This window comes from Petaurus breviceps, unplaced genomic scaffold (genome assembly GCF_028583685.1).
Source record: "Petaurus breviceps papuanus isolate PSGF00001 unplaced genomic scaffold, PetGlider_PUasm1.0 38, whole genome shotgun sequence".
NCBI classification, from domain to species: Eukaryota; Metazoa; Chordata; class Mammalia; order Diprotodontia; family Petauridae; genus Petaurus; species Petaurus breviceps.
In genome coordinates, this window is record NW_027186304.1 from 7380419 (window position 1) to 7403098 (window position 22680).

At 35.4% G+C, this 22680-nt stretch overlaps 1 protein-coding gene across 1 annotated transcript in view; it reads right to left on the bottom strand.

Annotated features, from left to right (window-relative positions):
- Positions 1-22680, bottom strand: part of DOK6 (docking protein 6) — a 515077-nt gene that overhangs the window by 245628 nt on the left and 246769 nt on the right. The window contains exon 5 of the mRNA XM_069099566.1: positions 15693-15882. Within this exon, the coding sequence (XP_068955667.1) occupies positions 15693-15882 (190 nt within the window). The remainder of the gene's footprint in view (positions 1-15692; positions 15883-22680) is intronic.

The window sequence follows — 22680 nt, forward strand, 5'->3', positions numbered from 1 at the left end:
GGTGGTGACGGTGTTGAAAATTCTTCTGTACTCTGTCTCTGTCAAACATCATCAGGAGCACTGTGCTCAATACTGTTTAAGAAGGACATTGATCAGCTAGAGAGTGTTCAGACGAGGACAATCAGGATGGTGAATGGTCTTGAGTCGATGTCATATGCGGATCAGTTGAAGGAAACTGAAGGGACTGTGTATGTTTAACCTGGAGAAGAAAAGACTAATGGGGTACGTATAGGGTTGTGCTAGCAAATGCTTAATAACCAGTACTCCAGATTAAAAAAAATGCATTTTAATCTGCTTTCTTAATATTTTCTCCATCACTTTATTATGTGTCTATGACAACAAAATCAATAAATCAAGCCCTGATTTGTAGTGTTTGCTGATATCTGATGTGTAAATCCTCACACTGCAAATTTTAAAATCGCCTCTCCATAACTGGAGCTGGCTCCAGAATAACCTTGGTAAATAATAACCATCTTCATGTTTTTGAAAGGCTGCCATGTGCAGGAGGGATTTGCCCCTGAAAGGCATAACAAGGAATAATGATTGGAACCTGTAAACAGCCTAATTTAGATCTCACATCAGGAGAAACTTCCTCACAACTTGAGATTTCCAAAAGTGAAATGGGCCTAATGAAAAGGAAGTGGCCACCACTTTCCTGCAAACAGAAACTATGATTTTTTAAATTTATTTTATTTTTAATTTATGGAATAAAACGAGCATTTCCGTAAAATAGCATAATAAAAAAAGATGATTGCCCATGAAACGGTAAATCTATCACGTACAACTTGCTATTCCTTATAAATATATGGGTATTCCTTTAGAGTATGAAATGAACTAGAAACCTGCTCAGGTCCCTTCCAACTCCCATATGAAGGGATTCGGTGACACTTTGGCTGCTCTGACTGCTTTTGGCGATTTAGTTGGTGAAGAATTTTGCCATATGGAGTTCAGTTTAGGGAATTAGAAATGTTTAGCATATAGAAAAGAAGACTTAAGTGGGACATAGTAATGTCTTCAAGAACTTGAAAGATTGTCAAGTGTCAGAGCCACTAGATTTATTTTGCTTAATCTTCCAGAGCAAAGTTAGGAGTAATGTTTTAGACATTTAGGGTGTTTTAGAGGTAAATTTAGACAACAAGAGGTAAAACTTCCTAACAATTTGAGTAATTGAAAGGTGATGTGCTACCATAGGATGTAGTGGGTTCTCTTCTTGGAAGGTCTTTATGGAAAGATTTGATGATCACTTGTTGAAGATGTTGGAGGGGAGGGAGAATGGTTCCTGAAATCTCTAGAAATTCAGAGGGAATGAGAGTCGGCAATTAGTCCAGAATCGACTCCTCCTCCTAACTCCCCTATTTCTATGGATGTCAATACTATTCATTCAGTCCTCTACTCTTTGGGCCATCTTTGACTCTTTCTTCAGTCAGGTTCTTCAGCTAATTGAACAGGTATTCTGATCTCTGCATCTCTGGTTGTTCGACCTTCTCCAGTCCATGGCAATCTTCCTTATCTTATCACATCAGTCCTCTGATCTAACCTTTTTAATGACTCCCTATATCCTAATTAAAAAAGACAAACTTCAGAATTTTCAAGCTACCAAGAAAAGCTTTAGAAAACTCTTAGTCCATTTACCACTCCAACTTAATATTTCTTTATTTATGAGGTACTCTGGGGTGGGGGAACAGGATACTTCCTATTCCTCATACGTAACCAATGCTTTGCTCATGCTATACATTTTTCTCATAACATCTTCTATGTGTAGAATGTCTCTCTCTTCCCAGCTCCATCCAGATTCTAGGTTCAGTTTAAATGGTACTCTTTCCATGAAGTCTTCCCTACTTTCCCTTTCAGAAATTATCCTCTTTCTATTTCCTTTCCTCCCTCCCTTCCCCTTCCTCCCTCCCTCCCTCCCCCCCCCCCCCCCCTCCCTCCCCCCTCCGCTCTTCCGACCTTCCTTCCTTCCTTCCTTCCTTCCTTCCTTCCTTCCTTCCTTCCTTCCTTCCTTCCTTCCTTCCTTCCTTCCTTCCTTCCTTCCTTCCTTCCTTCTTTCCTTCCTTCCTTCTTTCCTTTACTAATACTGTGTATTTTTATTATGTTCTGATGAAATTATATTCTCCTTTATAGTTTTCCCCTCTAATATTTATGTCTGGCTAATACTACACCTTGGCCTTAATGTCCATAAGGGAAAGTTATTTTACTAGTTATCTTTGCTTGTATCCCCAGTGCATAACATGCATAGTTCTTTGTGCAAAAGAGACATTTTAATAAATGATCACTAAGTGAATAGCACAGTAATATGAACTAATGGCTAACATTATTTCTCTAGGTAGAGATTTTGCCTCACCTGCTTGATAAATGAGAATCACTTATAGTATATACTTTATAGGAAACTGATACCAATAAAGTATTTTACAGTGTTTTAAGTCCTAAAGATGGCTGTACTTTATACTGCAAAGTAAAAGTAGTACCCAGTCCAAATTGTTATGAATTATAAATCACTAAGTTCTTAATGATGTCTTTGTATCCTTAGGAATTTTTTCTATTATAATATATTAGAGAATAGACTCTTCATATTCCATAGAGCACATTTCTTTTTATAAACAAATTATATATATATATATATATATATATATATATTTTTACTGTTATAGTTAGTAAATTTTGAAACTTCAAGAATTCAGATTTCATCTTGAATAGTTTGTTTTACATACAGATATACACACATATATATAGGTATATACACATAAAAAAATCTTCACAATGATATAGTTTCACCACTTTGAACATTATGTATAATGAGCATTGATAGACAATAAAAAGGGATAACTGAAAATATTAAAGGTTCCTTGTCAAGTGATTCAGTGTTACCATGGGAACATAAGAGCTTCCCTACAGTTTTTAAACTTGATTGTCTGGAATGCCTTCGTGGCAGATATTAACTTGACCACTTTGTTCTCCCATGCCAAAAAATTGTAGGCTATTTACAATTTTACAAAAATAATTATTACTTATCAATTCTCTAGAGTCTCTTAACGACCATCATATAGAATGGGAAAAACAAAAACATGGACAAGAAGGCTGTGTAATAAAAAAAAGTCTATATTTTAAATCCATACATTTTAAGGATGTCATGGGCATGTTATGTTTCAGATATGAGAAATATAGCACCTAGAATATGCCTAAATACCTCCCTTATAGAGTTTAAAGGACTTTTGGGGCTTTTGAGATCAATAAAATCATGGACATTCTTTAGATTTAACTGTAATAGATGTAGCTTGATATATGAAAAGGAGACTGAATTTGTGTTTAGAGAAATTGGATTCAAATCCCAATTCCATTAATTAGCATATATGTGACTGATTAAATAGCTTCTCCCTCTGTCTCTATTTTCTCATTATGAGAGTTATATAGTGGAAAGAATACTACAAATTCAGGAGTACCTGAATTTGAGTCATATCTTTGATCCCAACTGTGAAATCATGGGTAAATTATTTAAACTTTTCAGGATGAAATGGGGATAATGTTACCTGTAATGGTACCTTATTGAGTGGCTATGGGGAAAGTGCTTTGTAAAACTTAAAGTGCTTTGTAAATGTGATTTATGGAGTCCTGGTAAAAGAGCTGAGTGAGAGATCATATCAGATTAAAGCTCTCTTCCATCATCTCAAAAAAGGGTCAAGAAATGTGCCAAAAAGAGCTTTAAAAAGAAAGAGAAAAAAAGGAAAAAAAAATTCTAAGAAGCTAAATTCCATAGGGGGAGGGGGAAAAACTATGAGAGAAACATAAGAAATGGTTAAGCAAAAATCTATTAAGTTGAAATAGATTTCTAACAGAATTAAGTGAAAAAGACTTCCAAAAAAGACAATGGAAAAAATACTCTGTGGTAAAAGAATGCTAGGATGAAGAAGGAAAAAATTCTGCAAAAATCCCCAATAGATTAAAAAAAAAGATGGTAACAATCGCAGCAATTAGCATGATTGTAAATCTTAAAATAATTAAAAGAAGAAATAATGAGGAAAATACAGATTTTAAAGGAAAAAAATTAAAAACAGAATCAGTGATTTGAAACTGAAGGTGGAACTATTAAAGGATCAGAATCACTAAAAATATTGTGAAAGAGAATTAACAGGTAAGAGAGTCAAATAAATGTTATGGAGTGGCTAAAAAATTTTCACTAAGCACAAATAATTGTAGTGAGGCATCTACATACCAAAGCAATTGACCCTGAAGACAAAACATAACCTGTTTATGTGAGAATAGTTGACCTTCCTTAGGAAGATCATCAAACATAAAGTCTGAATGCATTATAGAAAATCAAATAACAAAACTGGTAAGAAATATTGGAGCTAGGCTGTAAAATTCAGGTCAGTGAAATAAATATGTAAAATTTCTTATAAACCTTTAAAATTTCAGTTATTATTGTCATTTTATATCTCATATTTGTTATTGTTACTATTATTAACTGATACAACAGTACAACAGCATAGAAGAAACTTAGATTAATTCACACATACATTTTCACATGCAGTTATAGAACTTCTACATCAATGCAGAAATTATTGCAAGTGGTTAGGAGGAGATTATTTAATTTTCAAGTAATACCAGTCTGACCTTTCTGAGTCAATGATAAGAATCATGAATGATGAGAAATTAATTTTTTCTGTTTTTCTGATTTATTAAGATTTCTTCAATCAGAAGTTCTTTGAAACAATACTATCATTTTTTTTGCCAGTCGGAGAACAGAGTCATCAGATTTCCCCATTCTTCGAATTGCTCACCAATTGAATCAGTTTAAATTGGCCATTGAATCTGCCTGTAACCTTATCAGCCTAGGCCACATTCATTTGGATGCACACGTGGTCCTTGGCCCTGATGATCCCATTGCTCGCGGAGCATTTCCGAGGCAAGCACAGATCCACCAACTTGCTGGCATCGTTCTGCATGTTGGAAGCTGGGGGGCCGAGTGCAAACGCGAAAGCAGCGGAAGAGAAAAAGGTGACACTCCTCCAAGCACCGCTGGAGAAATTAAATTATTAATTATATACTCTAAAGCAAAAGGAAATATCTTTTGTACATATGTGAAAATTAAATTGGGTCATTAACAAGATTAATGACTTTCATATTTTCCTTCTGAAAAAAAAAAAGAATCAAGCAGAGTTTTTGGAATGCAAAAAGAAGCAGGTAAAAGAAATTTAAGAAAAATACATGACTAAAAATAGCTTGGAAGATCAAAAAAAATTCACAAACTTCAAGAGGGCGATAAAGGATATTGTTTTTGGAAGTTTTGATTGTCTGTAAGTCACTGAGGGAATCAAAGGGAAATCAACTTATGAATATATATTGATAAAGAAATACCAAGGAAAAGGAGAAAAGAGGGAAAAGCAATGCTTTAATACTTGAAATCATTACTGATAAACATCATTCAGAAAAAAAAAATGAGGGTAAAGGGAATGGAGGCTCATGAGCCAAGCTTTTATGTGGGTCATGCAAAAGAATGATTTTTAAAAAGATCTCTCTCACACACACATGTGTACATATGTACATATATTCAAATGAAGGCATGGCATGGGATTGGGAGAAAGTGTCTAAATCAGAGGATGAAATAAAGGAAGCATTTGCCCCATGTAAAATTAAAAGCAACAATTAAGGGTTGTTTATAGAAAAGGTAAGGTTCATTGATTTAGATTCTGGAAAAAGATGGAAAGAGGTATGGTGCATTTAGAGAGAAGGCTATTTCAAACACAGTAAGATAAAATATTTTCATTAAAAATGGATAGTGTAATAGTACTAGATAGAAAGAAAAAAAAACCCTAATTCACAATTACATCCTTGAATGCCAGTGGTTTTAAGTTTTCCTAGTAAACAGAGTAGCATGATAGAAAACAAAACTTATTAACTTGTTCCAGGAAATATCTCTGTGTGTGTTGTGTGTATGTGAGTATACACATGTGTGTATGTATATATATATATATATATGTGTGTGTGTGTGTGTGTTCATAGAGAGTTAAAAGAGGCTCTAAATTAAATTTATTATAGCTCAGTTAAAAAAATAGCAATCATGATTGTTAAAAGGACAATTAAAGATATACCATGTTTCCCCGATAATAAGACCTATCCCGAAAATAAGCCCTCCCCTTACTGTGTAAGATTCCTCTAAAATAAGCCCTCCCCAGAAAATAAGTCCTATTGAGATTGCTACTGTAGTGAAGGTGATCCCCTGCGCTAGCTACACGCTACATTATGGTACCCTCTGTATGCACCGTTCCCCCCCCCCGTTTTCATGCACACCGCGCTCCGAGCTGCATCCAATCAGAGCTGCAGCAGTGAGCGCGTCATCCTGTTCTTCCCCAGTGATTTGCTTATTGAATAAAGGTACATTTTTTGTTCACATTTACCTGTTTATTAAAATTGCTGTCAATGTTCATTAAAATAAGCCCTCCCCTGAAAATAAGCCCTCTGGTGTTTTTCTGTCCAAAAAAATTAATAAGACAGTGTCTTATTATCGGGGAAACATGGTAAACTGTTAATAGATTAAAATGCTACATTATATGTAAATGTGTCATTCAGATTAGTTTTAAATATGCTTGTTAAATGGCATAATAATGAACTAATTAAAAGAAATGCTAACTGAATTGCAGAAAAATTACATTAATGTCTAGATAAGGATGATATTTGTATGTAACTTCAGCATGCCTTTGTCATAATCAGGTATATCTATTAGAAAGATAAATAGGAAATGAATTATGGTACTAGACTGAATGATGAATAAACTATACATAAAAGCTCTTTGGTAACTAATAGGAATCTTAAGTCATATACTTTTTTCCGATATAAATATCCCTTTAAAATTGATCATGCACTAATTCATATGAATCTAATAAATAAATTCAAAAATTATCAGTTGTGGAAATATGAACAAACTAAATAGGCAAATGAAGACTACAAATTATTATCAATGAGGAATCAGCACATAAGGGATGGGGGTAGGCTATGTAACAAGACTTGAGGTTAAATGAGATTCCACAAGATAAATCAGATAATTTGATTATATTTAAAAAAAAAGCTTTTTCAAAAAAAATAAAACAAGGCCAAGGATCATTTTGAAGTCTAAAAATTAGCAATTTTTCTGACTAAATAAATATGATTTTAACACACAGCAGAGGTAGGGATACTGAAGACACAGTAACTTGACTCTTGATTATATAATATTCAAAAATGCTTTTACAAAAATCTTTTTTTTATAATTCTTTGATAACATCTTTCAATTCTGTGTCTTTTCTAAACTGGGGGCTTATCCTTGATTATATGCTGCGGACTGCTCATACACAGCATGTGTCTTTCCATTGGCCTCTATGTGATTTTCCTTTTTAGTCCTTTGGAGGTAGGTGTTTTCCAGATCTCACTGCCATACAGTAACACCAGGAAAAGATGGGCCTTTGCTATTATCAGAAGCTTGGCATCAATAAAACACTTTGCATTTTCCAAAAGCAATCCAACCTGCTCTCCTCATCCTTTTCAACTCTGTGTCCAGCTCATTGTCCATCTGTATTATCTGCCCCAGATATACTGTTGGACAAGTCCTACAGGGTGTCCATTCAACTGCACTTTGAAATCTGGACATTCTTTATTCATTTGGTCTTTCCTGTGTGGGTGGACAAGGCAGATTTCCTTTGAGTAATTTTTCTTCCAGAAGGCTCTGCAATGTCCTGCAGTTTGACACATTCAACACAATGTCATCTTCAAACAGGAGCATCTGAAGAATCTTACATTCTCCTAGAAATCCTTCCTTGATGTAGAGTTTGACCTGTATTGTCTCCATCACAGTTGTGAATATCGGGTACAAATCCCTTTTTATGCTTGCCTTAAGTGTATTAGTAGAAGGTCATTGAACACTATTACTGTTGTTATGATGTCTTACAAGGAATCTTAAAATATTTACATATGTAAACAGGAGACAACTTTTTTAAAAGAATGCATAAGGTGGCATTTTGAATCATATACATTTTTCATAATCAACAAATAATATAACAAGGTATTATATTCTATCTTTCAGTTAGATGTGACATAGTAAATATGTCACCCATTGTTGAACATCTTTTGTGAAAGTTTGCTTATTGTCCAGTAAAACCTTCATCAAGGATGTCCACAAGTTGCGTATAGATAGCTCTCATACTGATATGGTATAGATGCAGGAGTTGGGACCTAGATCAGTAGCTGTAATGTTTTCCAAGTCACATTTTATAAAAGAATCAACAATGTCTAAGTGTTTTTTCTACACATCTTTGGTACCTTTCCTATGTTTCCACAACTACATAATTTCTGCTTTGTGCCTCTTCTATATATACTTGATCTATTCTGGAAGTTTGTTCCATTTTACTTTCTTTACTGTTATTTCTATTTCCTCTATAAGCAGTTCAGGGACTGTGATGTCAGTGTATAGTTGGTTGAGGCAGTTCCACTATTCTTGATAGAAGAAATGATTGCAATATTTTTTGCAAATCCTTTAGGTTTTTCCTTCCATTTTAAAGGTTCTTTCTATATTAATACTTGAATGTTCCTGGATGATTTCTTTTAGTAGAATATCTTGTCATGCGTTCATCATTCTGATTTTACCCTCCATTGCTTTACAAGATTATATTGCTTATAATTGTTCATCACCTTCATAGAGATGAATTTATATTCTATAATAGATAATTGGCCAAACATTGTAATGGTTTTCAAAGAAATGCATTCCACTAACATCCAGTTACATCCTATGTTTGTGGGGAAAAGTTGTTAGAGAAGGAGCAGGATAGGAGAATATAATTTGAAATATATAAAGAAAAGGAAACTATGAAGGTTTTTGGGTACAAATCCTAGTATTACAAATATAGAGAAATAAAAATACCCTGGATAATTAAAAAAAATACCTGAGCTACAACTAGAACATTATCACAGATTGCTGCATGTAATCATTGAAACATGTCATTGGATATTTTAAATATTAACATCAAAGTGGACATTAAAATATATTTAATACATTTAAAATATGACAATATTATACATGTTGTCATAAGAAATATTTTTCTCAAGAAGCTCATCATGAATTTAAATCTGGCTATGCGACCCTGAACTAGTCACTTAACCCTATTTGCCTCAATTTCTTTTTTTTCTTTTTTTTAAGCAATTGGGGTTAAGTAACTTGCTCAAGGTTACACAGCCAGGTGTTTCTGGGTGGGTGCTAAGTGTCTTAGCCCGGATTCGATCCCCAGGTCATCCCAGCACTGGAGCCGGTGCTCTTACTCACTGTGCTACCTGGCTGCCCCTGCCTCAATTTCTTTATATGTAAGGTGAGTAGGAGAAGAAAATGGAAAACCATTCTAAGTATACTTGCCAAGGAAACCCCAAATGGGATCATGAAGTGAACGACCACAACATAGGTCATCTGGATTAAGGGCTTGCTTTCCAAAATACTTTGCCATCTGTTTCTTGGAATTTACCTTTACAAATTAAAATTACAAACCTTAGCATTAATTATTGACATATAACTAGCACTTTAAAGTTTGCAAAATACTTTATCTCATTTGATTGTCAATTATTGTAATTCTGATTTTATAAATCACGAAACTGAGGCTTAAGCAGATTATTTATCATTATAAAGCTCTTCAGTGTGAGAAAAAGGATTTGAATCCAGGCATTCTTAACTCTAAGTCTTTTACTCACTTTTTCCTAATAATAAGAATTTGAACTACAACTTTTAGATGTGTGGTTATTTTTCTTTTGCTAGTAGTTTTTTTTTTAAATATTGAATTACAATGAAGAATAATATTACCATTGGTATTTCTTCCATTGGGTGCCTACAGCAAAATTCTGCATGAATATATCAATGAATCATGATCTCCATCCCACACTGTTTCTTTCTAAGAAGGTTCCCATTGCTTTTCCTACTTCCCAAAGGGATGATTTAAAAAACATTAAAAATCATCTTGCCAAGATTGAATGCATTTCCAACCTAGCCAAGATCCTGATGATGAGGCTCTGTCCTTATTTAAATAAGTAGCAGGAAGATGACTTCCTTTTCATGTTCAAGTTATTTTCCTCCCCTTTGAAATTCATAGTCCAAGATAATGCTTTTCAGAAATCACTGCCTACATCTTTAAAACATTGTTCCTGTATAAAATTTCACAGTAGAAAGAGACTTCAGCAGCCACTTAGTCCAAACCACACCTTTAAAATAATCTCCACTCTATCATATCTGACAGGAGTTCATTTAGCCTCAGTTTTGAAGACATTGGTTAATGGATACACATAGCTCATATTGACTTCCCTCCTAAATTCCATTGCTTTTCTTCTTTTGTGTGCATTTGCATGTTACAAAAGGTTATAGTCATATATTTGGGAAATAGTTTGATTTTTCACTCTCTCTCCTTTTAGGAAAAATATCAAATATTGAAAATATACAGAAATCAAATGCCTGTGGTATTTGGCATACCAGTATTGATTATGGAAATAAAATTGAAGGGGATTTGAGAATATCTAAAAGTGCCCATGAACAGCATGGTTAAGAGCCCTTGCCTTAAAGGTTATTTCTTTTAAAATGTTTAGAATTAAATTACTAAAATGCTTTACCTCCTGAGAAATACGGTCTCCTATGTCATGCATGTCAAGGGCAAAGAAAATAATTCTTGCATTTCCCATTTATTTATGCATATATTCATGTAAAAGATTCAGGTCACTGAGTTTGGATGAATCTATTTGCAATTTAATATCCCATTTTTCATAACTATCTTTCCTACTCACACCTGTGATTTCATCAGTACAGGAACTTGCAGTTTAGGAACTTCCTGATGCAGCTCAGCAAATTCTCTTTAACTTATTACAATCTTCAAGATTTTCCAATAGGAGTTCAGTGACTTGCCCGTGGTTTCAAGGCTAGTAAATGTCAGAAATAGGTCCAGTTCTCCCTGAAGCTGCCTTCTACTCACCATGCCGTAATACCTTTCTTTCAGAGTTATATACATTTTTAAAAAAATAGTAAATATATTCAAAGAATTCATTCAATCCACTCAATTTTCATTTTCAATAACTATGCCTAGATGATAAAGCAGCTGATTGCCCACTCTCTGAGTTCACTGCTGCCAGTTGTCACTTCAGCCAGGCAATACACACTTGCAAGGCAACTAAAAGGTCCTGAACGTCTCTTTTTTTTAAAGCTACTAATTGGCTATACAGCCAATGTGACTTAGCTGGCAACTAAATTCTATGTTCCCATTTCCTTACCTTCAAAGCTGGAGTAATAATTAAACACATATACACACAGATACACGTATATGTTATTGTATTAATATATATCATGCATTAATATAATTAAATAACTTTTTACAGCACTGTAGAAATTCAAAAGTATTTCAAGTACAATCTATCCTCAAAAAATTCGCTAGTAGACAATGCAAAGATTATTACCCACAGTTTGTAAATGAGAAACTTCAGGCTTAGAGGGGAGGCCCATGGTCACACAACTATTGGCATCACCCAGATCCTCTTTTTCTACAATATTTTTATTGATATTTCCAATTTGAATTAATCTTTCTTTAAAATGCACAGGATATTCGCATTCTAATTAATTTTGTAGTAAATATATAGTACTTGAGACACAGATTTGCTTTTGTAACATGTTTCTGTCCTAGGATGTAAACTCAATGAGCACAAATGAGCGTATCTTAAATATCTTTGTTTTTTCTCACTGTACTTGTGTCAAAGCAGATTATCCAGGAGGTGCTTAATAAATGATTGTTATATGAATGCATAAGTAAATGAATGAAATATCAGAACATGTAATTCAGATTACAATTACAGGGCTTTATGACATGATGCACGAGCAATACAACACCATAACAAGAACACTAGAGTGAGAATCAGAAAATGTGGACTTTAATTTTAGCCCTGAAAATTACTATGGTGTGATCCCTGTATAAGGCACCTACCCTAATCATTTCACATCTGAAATGTTATGTCCATTTCTGGATGAAACCTTTTAGGAAGGTCACTGATAAAGGAGAGTGTTGAAAGGGAGGTTACAAGGATGAGGAAGAACCTTAAAGATTCCATATGTGTAATGTTAATGGATAGAATATCTTCCCTGCCCTTCAATAGATCTCACATGGAGCCCATTAAGGGAAGCTTGCTTAGGGGAGGCTCTCTTGTAGGAAGGCTTTCACACCCTTTGCTAATTTCTAATTAGGGATTGAGTCAGAAGGTTGTGATACCTTCTGGCTCTGAGAAGTGTAATTATACTGAGTTGGTATTTAGCTTTGGGGGCTCACTTATGAGAAGGATCTTGTGATTCTCTGGTGGAGATTCTGAGTGGCTGCATGTTCAGAGTTCCCTGACTGCTCATATGTAAAGGCTCTCTCAATCCAGGAATGTATGTAAAATGTATCGTTAATTCAGGCAGTCAGAGCCCTGTCTGTTGGTCTTTATTTCTCTGCTTGTATTTTCTCTGTTTGGATTTTCTCTGAAGTTCAGGGTGCTGACATTTCCCCTGAACTAGGGAATGTCATTAAAAAGAGGTTGTTGACCCCTTAAGCAACTATCTTTCCTACTAAAGCAGATCTAAGAACCTGTGCTAGTGGCCATCCTGAGTATGCTAGTGTGGTTGGTGCTACAAAATGTGATTCTGATGAGGGAATGGTATGTTTAATCTAGAGAAGGGATGAGAGAAAAGACGTGATTTTTATCGGCCTCATGGCTGTCATATGGAAAAGGAATCAGACATGTTTTCTGTGGTACCAGAAGGCAGAGCAGGAAACAATCAGTGAAAATTGCAAAGGGATAAATTTAGATTTATTGTAATGGGGGAAAAACACATATAACTCTTCTATTAGAGCTTCCCACGAGTGAAGGAGTATGTATTAGGAAGTAACAATGATAATAGTAGTAATGTTATAGAACAGTGGTAGCCAACTCAAGTAGAAATGAGGGTTATTAGATATGCAAGTATTACATTACCCCAATATGTGGGCTGCATATTGACTTAGAAAACTACATATACTTCTTTGTTTTTTTAAATTAATACATTAACACATTAAAATCATATAGGAATTACATTTTGATATGGTTTAGGCAACAATAGAAAGTGCTTTTGGTCATGTGCAAACTACAGGCTGTTCTGCTATAGCCAATAGAGTTTTGGATTGGAAGTCTAAAAGATCATAGTTCAAATCCTACCTCTGATATTTATGAACCATGTCACTATAAGTAAATCTTTTAACTTCTCAGCTTCAATTTCCTTAAACACGGATTAGATGCTTAGTAATCTTCCTTTTAAGTATAGAACTGTAATGGTAATGGGAATTTGAAGATATTCCCTGCCCCTTGTATTTGCAATCAAACAGGTACTTCAGCACCTTGTTCCAAGTTTATGGTTGTGTCAAGAATTAAGACCCAGAACTTGTAAATCCCACAGTGGGATGGACTTGTTTACATAACAGGAAGGGGCAGAACAGGGAGGAGCTAATACAGTATGTAAAGAAAAGACCAAGCTGAGAGAGGCCAGAACTGTTGGGAACAAGCATCTGGAGGCTGGGCTGCTACTGCTGGAGAGAGAGAAGAGGACTGAGAACTGAACTGATAACTGAGAAGAAAAATGAGAACTAAGGGCTGAACTGAGAATTGAGAAGAACTGAGAAATGAGAAGAGAGGAGAATTGGGAGGAGGCACGGCTGTGGTGTCAGTACTTTGTCTGTTTTGATGTTAGATTTTCAGATTTTTCTGTTAATAGAGGATGGTGCTGTTGTTACAGAAGCCCTGGGACCTTGCTGATGGTTCAGAAGTCCTGAAAGAGGATTTTCTTGTTGTATGTTTACAGAAATCCTGGAGGAAGGTCTTGCTGATGATTTCAGAGGTCCTGGGACCATACTGATGATTTGTGTTGATTCCTCAGACCTTGTTGTTGGGTCTATGTTGAATTCTCAGGCAGAAAGTGAATTGATGAGGATGCTGGCAATGTGTATCAGTGTTATTGTGACTTTGTTAAGCTTTGTCTTCCCAGGAACACAAACCGTGAAGGACTTGAGGTCGAACAGACACTGTGAGCTTCAACACGGAACAGGAACTGCGCAAGAAGCTGGACAGAGAACTGAGAACTGTCTGCTTTTGAATCCAGCTGGCAGCTGGATAGATCTGGGCAGGAGCTGGGAACATGGAAGCTGAAAGCCTGCCTCCAATTAATATGAAAAGACCTATCCTTGGGTATTCAGTGCAAATTGAGAAAATCATGACTCACTGTGGCCTAGGCTGGACAACTCTGACCTTTATATTTAGATGATTGAGTTAAGGACTTCTCCAATTAAGTAGAAAGAGGACTTTTTGATTGGAGAGATTAAGACAATGTGATCTAGGGGTGGAGGACTTTGACCTTTGTACTTTGGGTCATTTAAGGAGGCTTGCCTCCTTAAGGAGGATTGAATTAAGGACTTACTATATGAATGCTATCTTTATTTAAAATCCTGTGGACACTTTAGTGAAAACTATGTGGCCATTTTAATGATAAGTTTTTATGCCATAACATTGTGAATGCTGTACTTTGATTTTCTGTGAATATTTTGCCTTAATTTGTTACTGAATAAATTGATATTTCTCTATATTGTGTAATCAGAACCTTGAAAGCTGTTCACAGCAGCAGTCCTCTGGAAAGCTGCTCATGCTTGACTTTAAAAAACCTATGAACTACAAATGTTAACTATCTGTGTCAAATAGAGTAAAACATCATAGCAAGCACTTTATGTTTTTATGGATTCAATCATAGGTTAAATCATGCCTTCTTTGCTATAGAATGTTGCATAAAAGAATCTCAACGGATAGAAGTGAAAAGATTATTATTATTGATAGGTGACAATAACATTCATGTCAAATATGATTTGATCTTGCTGTGCATATCTCATGCATGAAATAGGAAATGTATTGCTCACGAAGAACACTTACATTTGTGAAGATGATTGAGCCACAAATATTATGTTAAGATAGTGAGAAAATGATAATGGACCCAATAAGCAATAACACCGGGGCTGCTTGTTTTTGAGGTAGGTATGCTCATCATTCAGAAGAAGTATTTACATTTGAGTAACTTGATTAGCCAAGTCATTTGGATATATGGACACTGTATACTTAAAAAAGCAATACCCGAAGATATTTTACACAAAACTGTTTCCAAAAGTACCTCCCTATGAAGAACACACATTAATCGTACAACGCAAGGACACATGCATTTTGGAAGGGTTGATCTTCGTTGCAGCAAGACATGTTGCATAATGAAACTGAGACCCTGCATTTTTAGCAGCTTCTGGTATCGAAAAATATTGGAGTCATTATGGACAAAGCTAGACACCAGTGTGACCAATAAAAATGTTCTGCTGGACATCCCAGTCACTCCTCTAACAAAACTAATGGGTATTTATTAGTTACTTAGCTCATCAAAAGAAAAAGCAAAACAAAACAAATTATCATGCATGTCATAGCCTCCATATACATGTATATATACATGCATACACATATATGTATATGTATACACATATATACACATATGTGTATAAAAATATATATAGTTTTTAAGTGAGACCTTGCTTATCCTGGCCTATGGTGAGCATCACCTTCCCTTTAAGGGTCCATCTGCTACACATTTTCCATAGTGTTGGACATTGACAAATGGATCTTACCTTCCTGACTCAAATGTGAACCAAGTTGAGTCACGACCATATCTCCTCAACGAACTGAGGGGCCACATCACCAGCTTGACCTTGGCGTTGTGAATGTCCCAGAGATAGATGTTTTCATGTGTAATCTGCATCGTGCATTCCCCATAAATATCTAGATTTGGTGTAGGCATAAGATATACATTGAATCGTTCTGGAGAGGGAAAAGAAAAGATAACGGAGGTAAGATGAAAACAGTAATTTACAATTTTATGATTTTACTGCTTTGATTTATACACATCATGATGTTCAGAATCATTCGTGTCTACCCATATTATATCTTCTTTGATGGCACCAATGTTTATTATTGAACAGAATTTTTAAAGTATTTCCATCTTTCATAAGTAACTATTGTGTATTATTTTAGATGGTAGCTTTTGGTGCATGACATACCATCCTCACTACTCCATCCTCCACCTCCATAATATGATAAACTTTAGGAGCCCAGGAAATGGTTCCTATTTAAACGGTTTAGTTTTCCAGGGCTTAGCACAGTGACATTTATAGAACAGATTTTAAAACATACTTTGATGGGGGTGTTAGTTGGTACAGCGGATAAAGGGCTGGGCCTGGAGTCAGGAAGACTCAATTTCCTGCTCAAATCTGGCCTGAGACACTTACTAGCTCTGTGACCCTAGCAAAGTCACTTAACCCTGTTTGCCTCAGTTTTGTGATTTTGCAGATGAGGATTGGAGAAGGAAATGGAAAACAAAGATACTTCAGTATCTTTGCCAAGGAAACCCAAAAATGAGGTCATGAAGAGTTGGACATGACTGAAAGTGAACATCATTTAATGAATTTAAATAAATGCCTATATTCATACATACACAGAGAGAAATGCATATTTTTGTATATATCTATGTATATGTATACACACATAGCTATGTCTATATCAGTGATTTCACTGAGAAAAAAAATCTCAGGATGGAAATTCCTTCCATCAATTCAGATTGTCAATTTATCTACATTATCTACTCAGAGAATTTTCTGGGGGCATTGAGAGGTTTTTAAGTGACCTGTTCATGGTCACACAACTAGTATGTATTATAGGTAAAAACTGAACCCAGATCTTAAATAGTCCATGACCATGGCTCTTCTTAAGTACATTCTAAAAATATATCTCTCTAGCATTTCCTTTATTGTAGGTGATTTATATAATTATTATTTAATATAAAATTACACACAAGCTACATCATAAACTTAAGGTGAAATGTAACTTTGTGCCACAAAAGATATTGAACAAGATATCCAAGGTGACTCACAGGTAGTCAGCTAGAAAACTATGAACATTTTTTATTCTATGTGAGCAATGTACATGTTGAATTTGAATCATTTGAATTCACTTATTGTTTTCTTTATTTTCCATCTAGAGATATTATTTTTATTTAGTAACCAGAAGTGAGAAAAAAAAGCCAATTGTTGCTTTGTAGGATTTTTCATGCATGACAGTCTGAGAGAACTCATTTTAAAAAATGAAACAAAACCACAGTGTTGTAATATTCTAGGATATCTCAAGAGATGTGAACAAATTACCTTAAAAATTCAATGAATTTTAATACAATTTTACTTAAAGAATAAATATAGGTCATTGAGTACTTTCTTAAGTAAAGGGAAAGGAAAGGTAGAATCTTGCAAAATCAAATGGTAAGTTGTTACAACTGAAAAAAAAGGGTTTTTGAATTACCAGTGGATATCATTATTTGAGGTAATTTTCAACTGAGAGTAATGTTTTTAAGGACAGAATTGTAAGATTAATTGTTATGAGAGGTACACAAACACAGCTGGAAGAGAAATGGTTTGTCTAGGAAAATAATGCTTATTGCCAATAAGGGTTTTTTTTTTTTTAAGATTAGTGTTTTCCAGTCTTAGACTAGATTTGACTGAATGGTATAATATAGACATTTAAAATAAGGATTTTTGATAATAAAGACAAAGAAATTACAATGTTTAAATACAATCAAGTTTAACATAATAATGAGTACACAGTCCAGAAACTATGGGGGTGTTATTTTAATGTTCTTATCTTGGAATTTATTTCAACAAATGAAACTCAAACAACGCAGGTTTTATTAAACATCTCATTCCACAAAACATGTATAGAATCCATTGACTGTAAAATGGCATTTTACATTTAGATCAATTCCTCCTAATATACAAAATAAGAATGAAGGTTGATTACATGATCCCTTTCAAAAAGTCCTAAAAAAACCCTCACAAAATATTCTCTATCTAGCAGATTTAAGAAATAAGTAATAAAGACATTCAATATGAAATCTATCATGCTCTATTCCCACGCCCTCTCAACACTTAAAAGCCAATAAAATCACAGGCAACAAAGTCAAAAGAATCGGCTTCATATCACAGATATTTGAGAATACTGGGACTCCAAAAAATTGAGTCAAGAAAATATATAAAATCTGAATCACAAATTTTCTTCCTTTTCTCAGTTTCCCTTTGAGGATTCCTATGCTTTTTGCAGTTATTTGTACTATTCACAAAAGATGACCCAAAATATCTAGAGATATTGATGTGATAATTTAATACATAAAATATTGTGTTTTGCCATAAAATTTACAGTGTGATAATATTAATATTTTAATGCTATCCATATCCAGAGATACTAATATATCTAGATATCTTGGATTATTTATTGTGGATAATATGGTGGTAATATCCACAAAACTAAAACAAAGCAACCAGAGGCTCCAAATACTCTCTGCCAGTTCCAGTCTAAATATTTTCATCAGAGAATGTGTGCCAAAGAACAAAGAAACAGTAGGACTTCACTGAAGCACAGAATTTCATAGCTGAAAGCGACCTCAGAGGTTGTGTGGTCCAAAGTACACAGGAACAAGAATCGCCTCTAAAACATACCTAAGAAAAAAAATTAAAATATACCTAAGAAGTGTTTTTTTTCAGTCTTTGCCTGAAGCTCTCCTGTACTTCCTGGAGCAGCTTTCTGGTTTTTGGATAATTCTAACTGTTAGGAAATTGCTATTGTTGTTTTCCATAATGTCAAACCTAAATTCCATTCCTTGTAACTTCCACCAATTGCTTCTCATTTTGCCCCTGGGGTTAAACAGAACAAATTATTCACTCATGGTTTGACAATGCTACAAATGCTTGAATTCAGCAAACATATGCTTCTTTTCACATTGCTTTTTTTCCTCCACACAAAACATGTCTAGTTCCTTCAACAGATCTTTACATGACATAAAATAGAGTCCCTTCTTTTATCTGTTTGTACTTCTGGAGCCCTGTCTAGCACTCCTCAAAAATGTGGGCTACAGCACCTGACGTGCTATTTTGCCTGTGATCTAATCAGGGCAGAGGACAGTAAGGCCGTCCTCTCCCTTGTCCTGAGCCTTATCCCGCTGCTAACAGTCCTTTTCACGTTAACCTTTAAGGTTGCCATACCACATTGTGGGCTCTTAGTGAGCTTGTAGTGTAGTGCATCAGAATCTTCAGAAATTTCCTTGAAGGGAAAATGTCTGGCAATAAATACCTGCTTCATCTTGCATTTGGGAAGTTACTTCTTAAAAATCTAGTTGTAAACGGACACATTCTTATTAAATTTCATCTTACAAGTTTCTGTCCAGCGGCAATCTAACACATCAACATCCTTTTGGATATTTTAAAAAATGGCTTATCTTAGCAATTTTATTTTTGTTCAAGGATCATTCTCCTTGAGAAAACTCAGAGAGTATAGTTTAGTTTCCCACCTTTTCTCTGTCATTGATTATTATCTTAGCTTTCTCTACCCCTTAGCAGGTGGTAGCTTTTCTTGAGCCTCTCTTTTCCTCAAATAAACCTGCCTCCACTCTATTTTGTTATCCTTAGTGCCTCCTGATGCAAGTCTTGTGATACGCTTTTGTATTTAGTCATCCTTTTATCTTCTATACACATCCTTAAAAATGTAAATTGGCCAGTTGTCCGCACACCCTGACGGACTCTGTATAGACACTACATACTTTTCCTACTCATCAGAGCGACTTCTATTTTCAGAATTTCATTCTTGGGAAATTTCCACCCCTCCTTGGAGTAATATTATGCACATAATTTTAGCTCACAGTATAGTAACTATTCTCTGAACCCTCTGAAATCTACTTTGCAAAATCATGAATGTGTGTAAAATCACACCCAGGTTTCTTCTTCTCTATCATATATTCTAAAAATGCAGCAGTTCCTCCCTCTCCCGCTGCCCAGGTGCCCATAATTCCCACTGTAGTAACCAGTGACTCCTTCTTGATGATAATCAGACTCAGGATAGAATCCTCTCTACCTGGTCTCTCTGCCTTTGAAAGACATGGCTGCCACTAATTAGTGGACTTTGTATTACACACATGTGCATATATGTGTACATATACACATATGTTCACACACAAATAATAAATATGTGTACGTGTGAATCTTACTTTGGCTAAGGAGAGAACTCTAACAGCTATCCTGATTGCTGAAATCAACCATGACTACTGTAGTTTTTCAGAGTCATTCCAGGAATAGGTTTCATGCCACGAAGTCCTATGGCCTCCATCTGGTAGAGGTGCTCAGATCCTCACATCTTGACCATTACTGTGCCTTGCTGGCTGGTCTGCCTGCCACAAGGCTCTCTACGCTTTAGTTCATCCTCCACTCAGTCACGAAAGTAATTTTTCTAAAGCCCAGGTCTGATCATGTCATTCGCTCCTCCTCCCCTCAAACACACTCAAACTCTAGAGGCTCTCTATCACTTCTGTTACCAAATTATAAAAAGAAATCTTCTGTTTGGCTTCCAAATACCTTCACAACATAGTTGTTCCCTACCTTTTCCACATTCTTACACCTTAAATTTTTCTCATGTACTCTTTGGTTCAGTGACACCAGCCTTATTGCATAAAATATTCTGAGACTGCGGGCCTTTCTCTGGTTGCTCCTCTATGCCTGGAATTCTTTCCCTTCTAACCTCTGCATCTTGATTTCACTAGCTTCCTTTAAAGTCCACCTTGGAGCTCACATTCTACAGGAAGTTTTTCTTAATATCTCTTCATCGTAGTGCCTTCTTTTGCTAATTATTTCCTTTTTATCCTTTGAATGTCATTGTTTGCTTGTTGTCTGCCCCTTTGGACTGTGAGTTTCTCAAAGTCAGGGACCATTTTTTTCTTTCTTTGTATCCCCTTAGCAAGGTGTCTGGAACATAATAGGCACTTAATAAATATGTATTGCCTGATTAAATTCCTTTTTTTTTGGTTAGGATCTCTAGTACGCCTTATTGGTTAAACATATTTTGCTGATTTTGTGTAAGGCCATTTGGCAGCACGGGTCTTATTGTTGGCTCCTTCCTTTCCTGGCTCTCCTATGAATGTCTGACTGCTTTTGTTGTCATTCCTCTTCTTAGATTATAGATGCCATCTGTGTCATCTACTCTGATGAATTTACTCAGACAATTGACTCGGTGTAGCTCCCTTTCCAGGTTTAGAAGGTTTCGATTAGGCCACAGGCAAACAGAACAATCTTGTGTCAGCTCCATCCCTGTCCAGGTGTCTGCTAGCCCTATATCTTAAGTTGTGGTCCAGAAATCCACAATCCATTCTAATGTTTTTCCTTTCTTTTTTATGATTATTGAAATTTAAATATATAAGATAAAGGAAGCATATGATAAATTTAGATGTTGAAACAAATATAAAATAAGAAAAGAAAAAAGGCATCTTAAGTGCATAGCAGAAGCTAAGGAAGGATTAAAAAATAAGAGACTATATTTCCATTTCAAGAAAGACTGTAACATAAATACTGTGTGTTGGGCTGAGAGCTGCACATCTGTCCTTTGCTTCCTTGTTAGTTTTCTTTTATTCTATGCTGTGTACTTTTTACTTGTGTCCTAGATACAAGTATACATACATACATACATATAAAGACGTACTTTCCCTAACAAATTCTACTTCTGATCTTTGTTTTTCAATTTGTGCATACCTTTAATTTCCTATCCCTCCTAACTCCTGTACTTTACTTCTGCCCTCTACCTTGCCCTTCTATTACTTAACCTATCCAAGAATCCCTGTCTTGTTCCCCATTGACATTAATATGAACACCCTTCCATAACCCCGCCCTTTAACCTATTCCCTCACCCTCCTCTCTAAAGATCAATCTACTCTAACCAGTTGAAGCTAACACTCTGTCTCTGACTCCAACACTAACACTAACCCTCCAACTCTAACATCAAATGCTTTGGACTCTAGCCCTAACCATAAATGAGCCTCTGCCTCTGCCTTGAACCCTAATTCTTCCATGCTAACCCTAAATGCCTCCCACTCTAAATCTAACTTTAACCCTAACAGTAAATACATGCCTCTGACTCTAACTCTAACCCTAAAGGTGCCCCTCTGACTCTAACTATAAATGCCTTTGACTCTAATCCTGGCACAAAACCTTCTGATTCTGCATCCAACTATAAATAAAACCTTAACCTTAACTGTAAACATAATATAAACCTAACCGTAACCCTAACCCTCCAACTCAAACCTTAAATGGGCACCGCTGACTCTAAACCTAAACCTAAATGTGTCAGACTCTGAATCCACCTCTGAATCTGACTGTAACCCTAAATGTCTCTGACTCTAACCCTAAATGCCTCCAATAGCAGCTTAAAGGTTAAATGTACCTTTGACTCAGACTCTAACCTTCCCCCTAATCCTAATAACTCCAACTCTGCCTCCAACTCAAACCTTAACCTTAACCCTAAATGTCCCTGGGACTCTGCCTCTGCCTCTAACCCTAATCCTTCCAACTCTAACCCTAAATGCCTCTGACTCTAACCTTAACTTTAATCCTAACCCTAAATCCAACCCTAACCATAACCTTAAGCCTACCAGACTCCAACCCTAACCCTAAATGTGAGCCACTGACTCTAACCATAAATGTCTCCAATTCTAAGTCTCACCCTAATCCTCTGATGCTGCCTGACTCTGACCTTAACCAT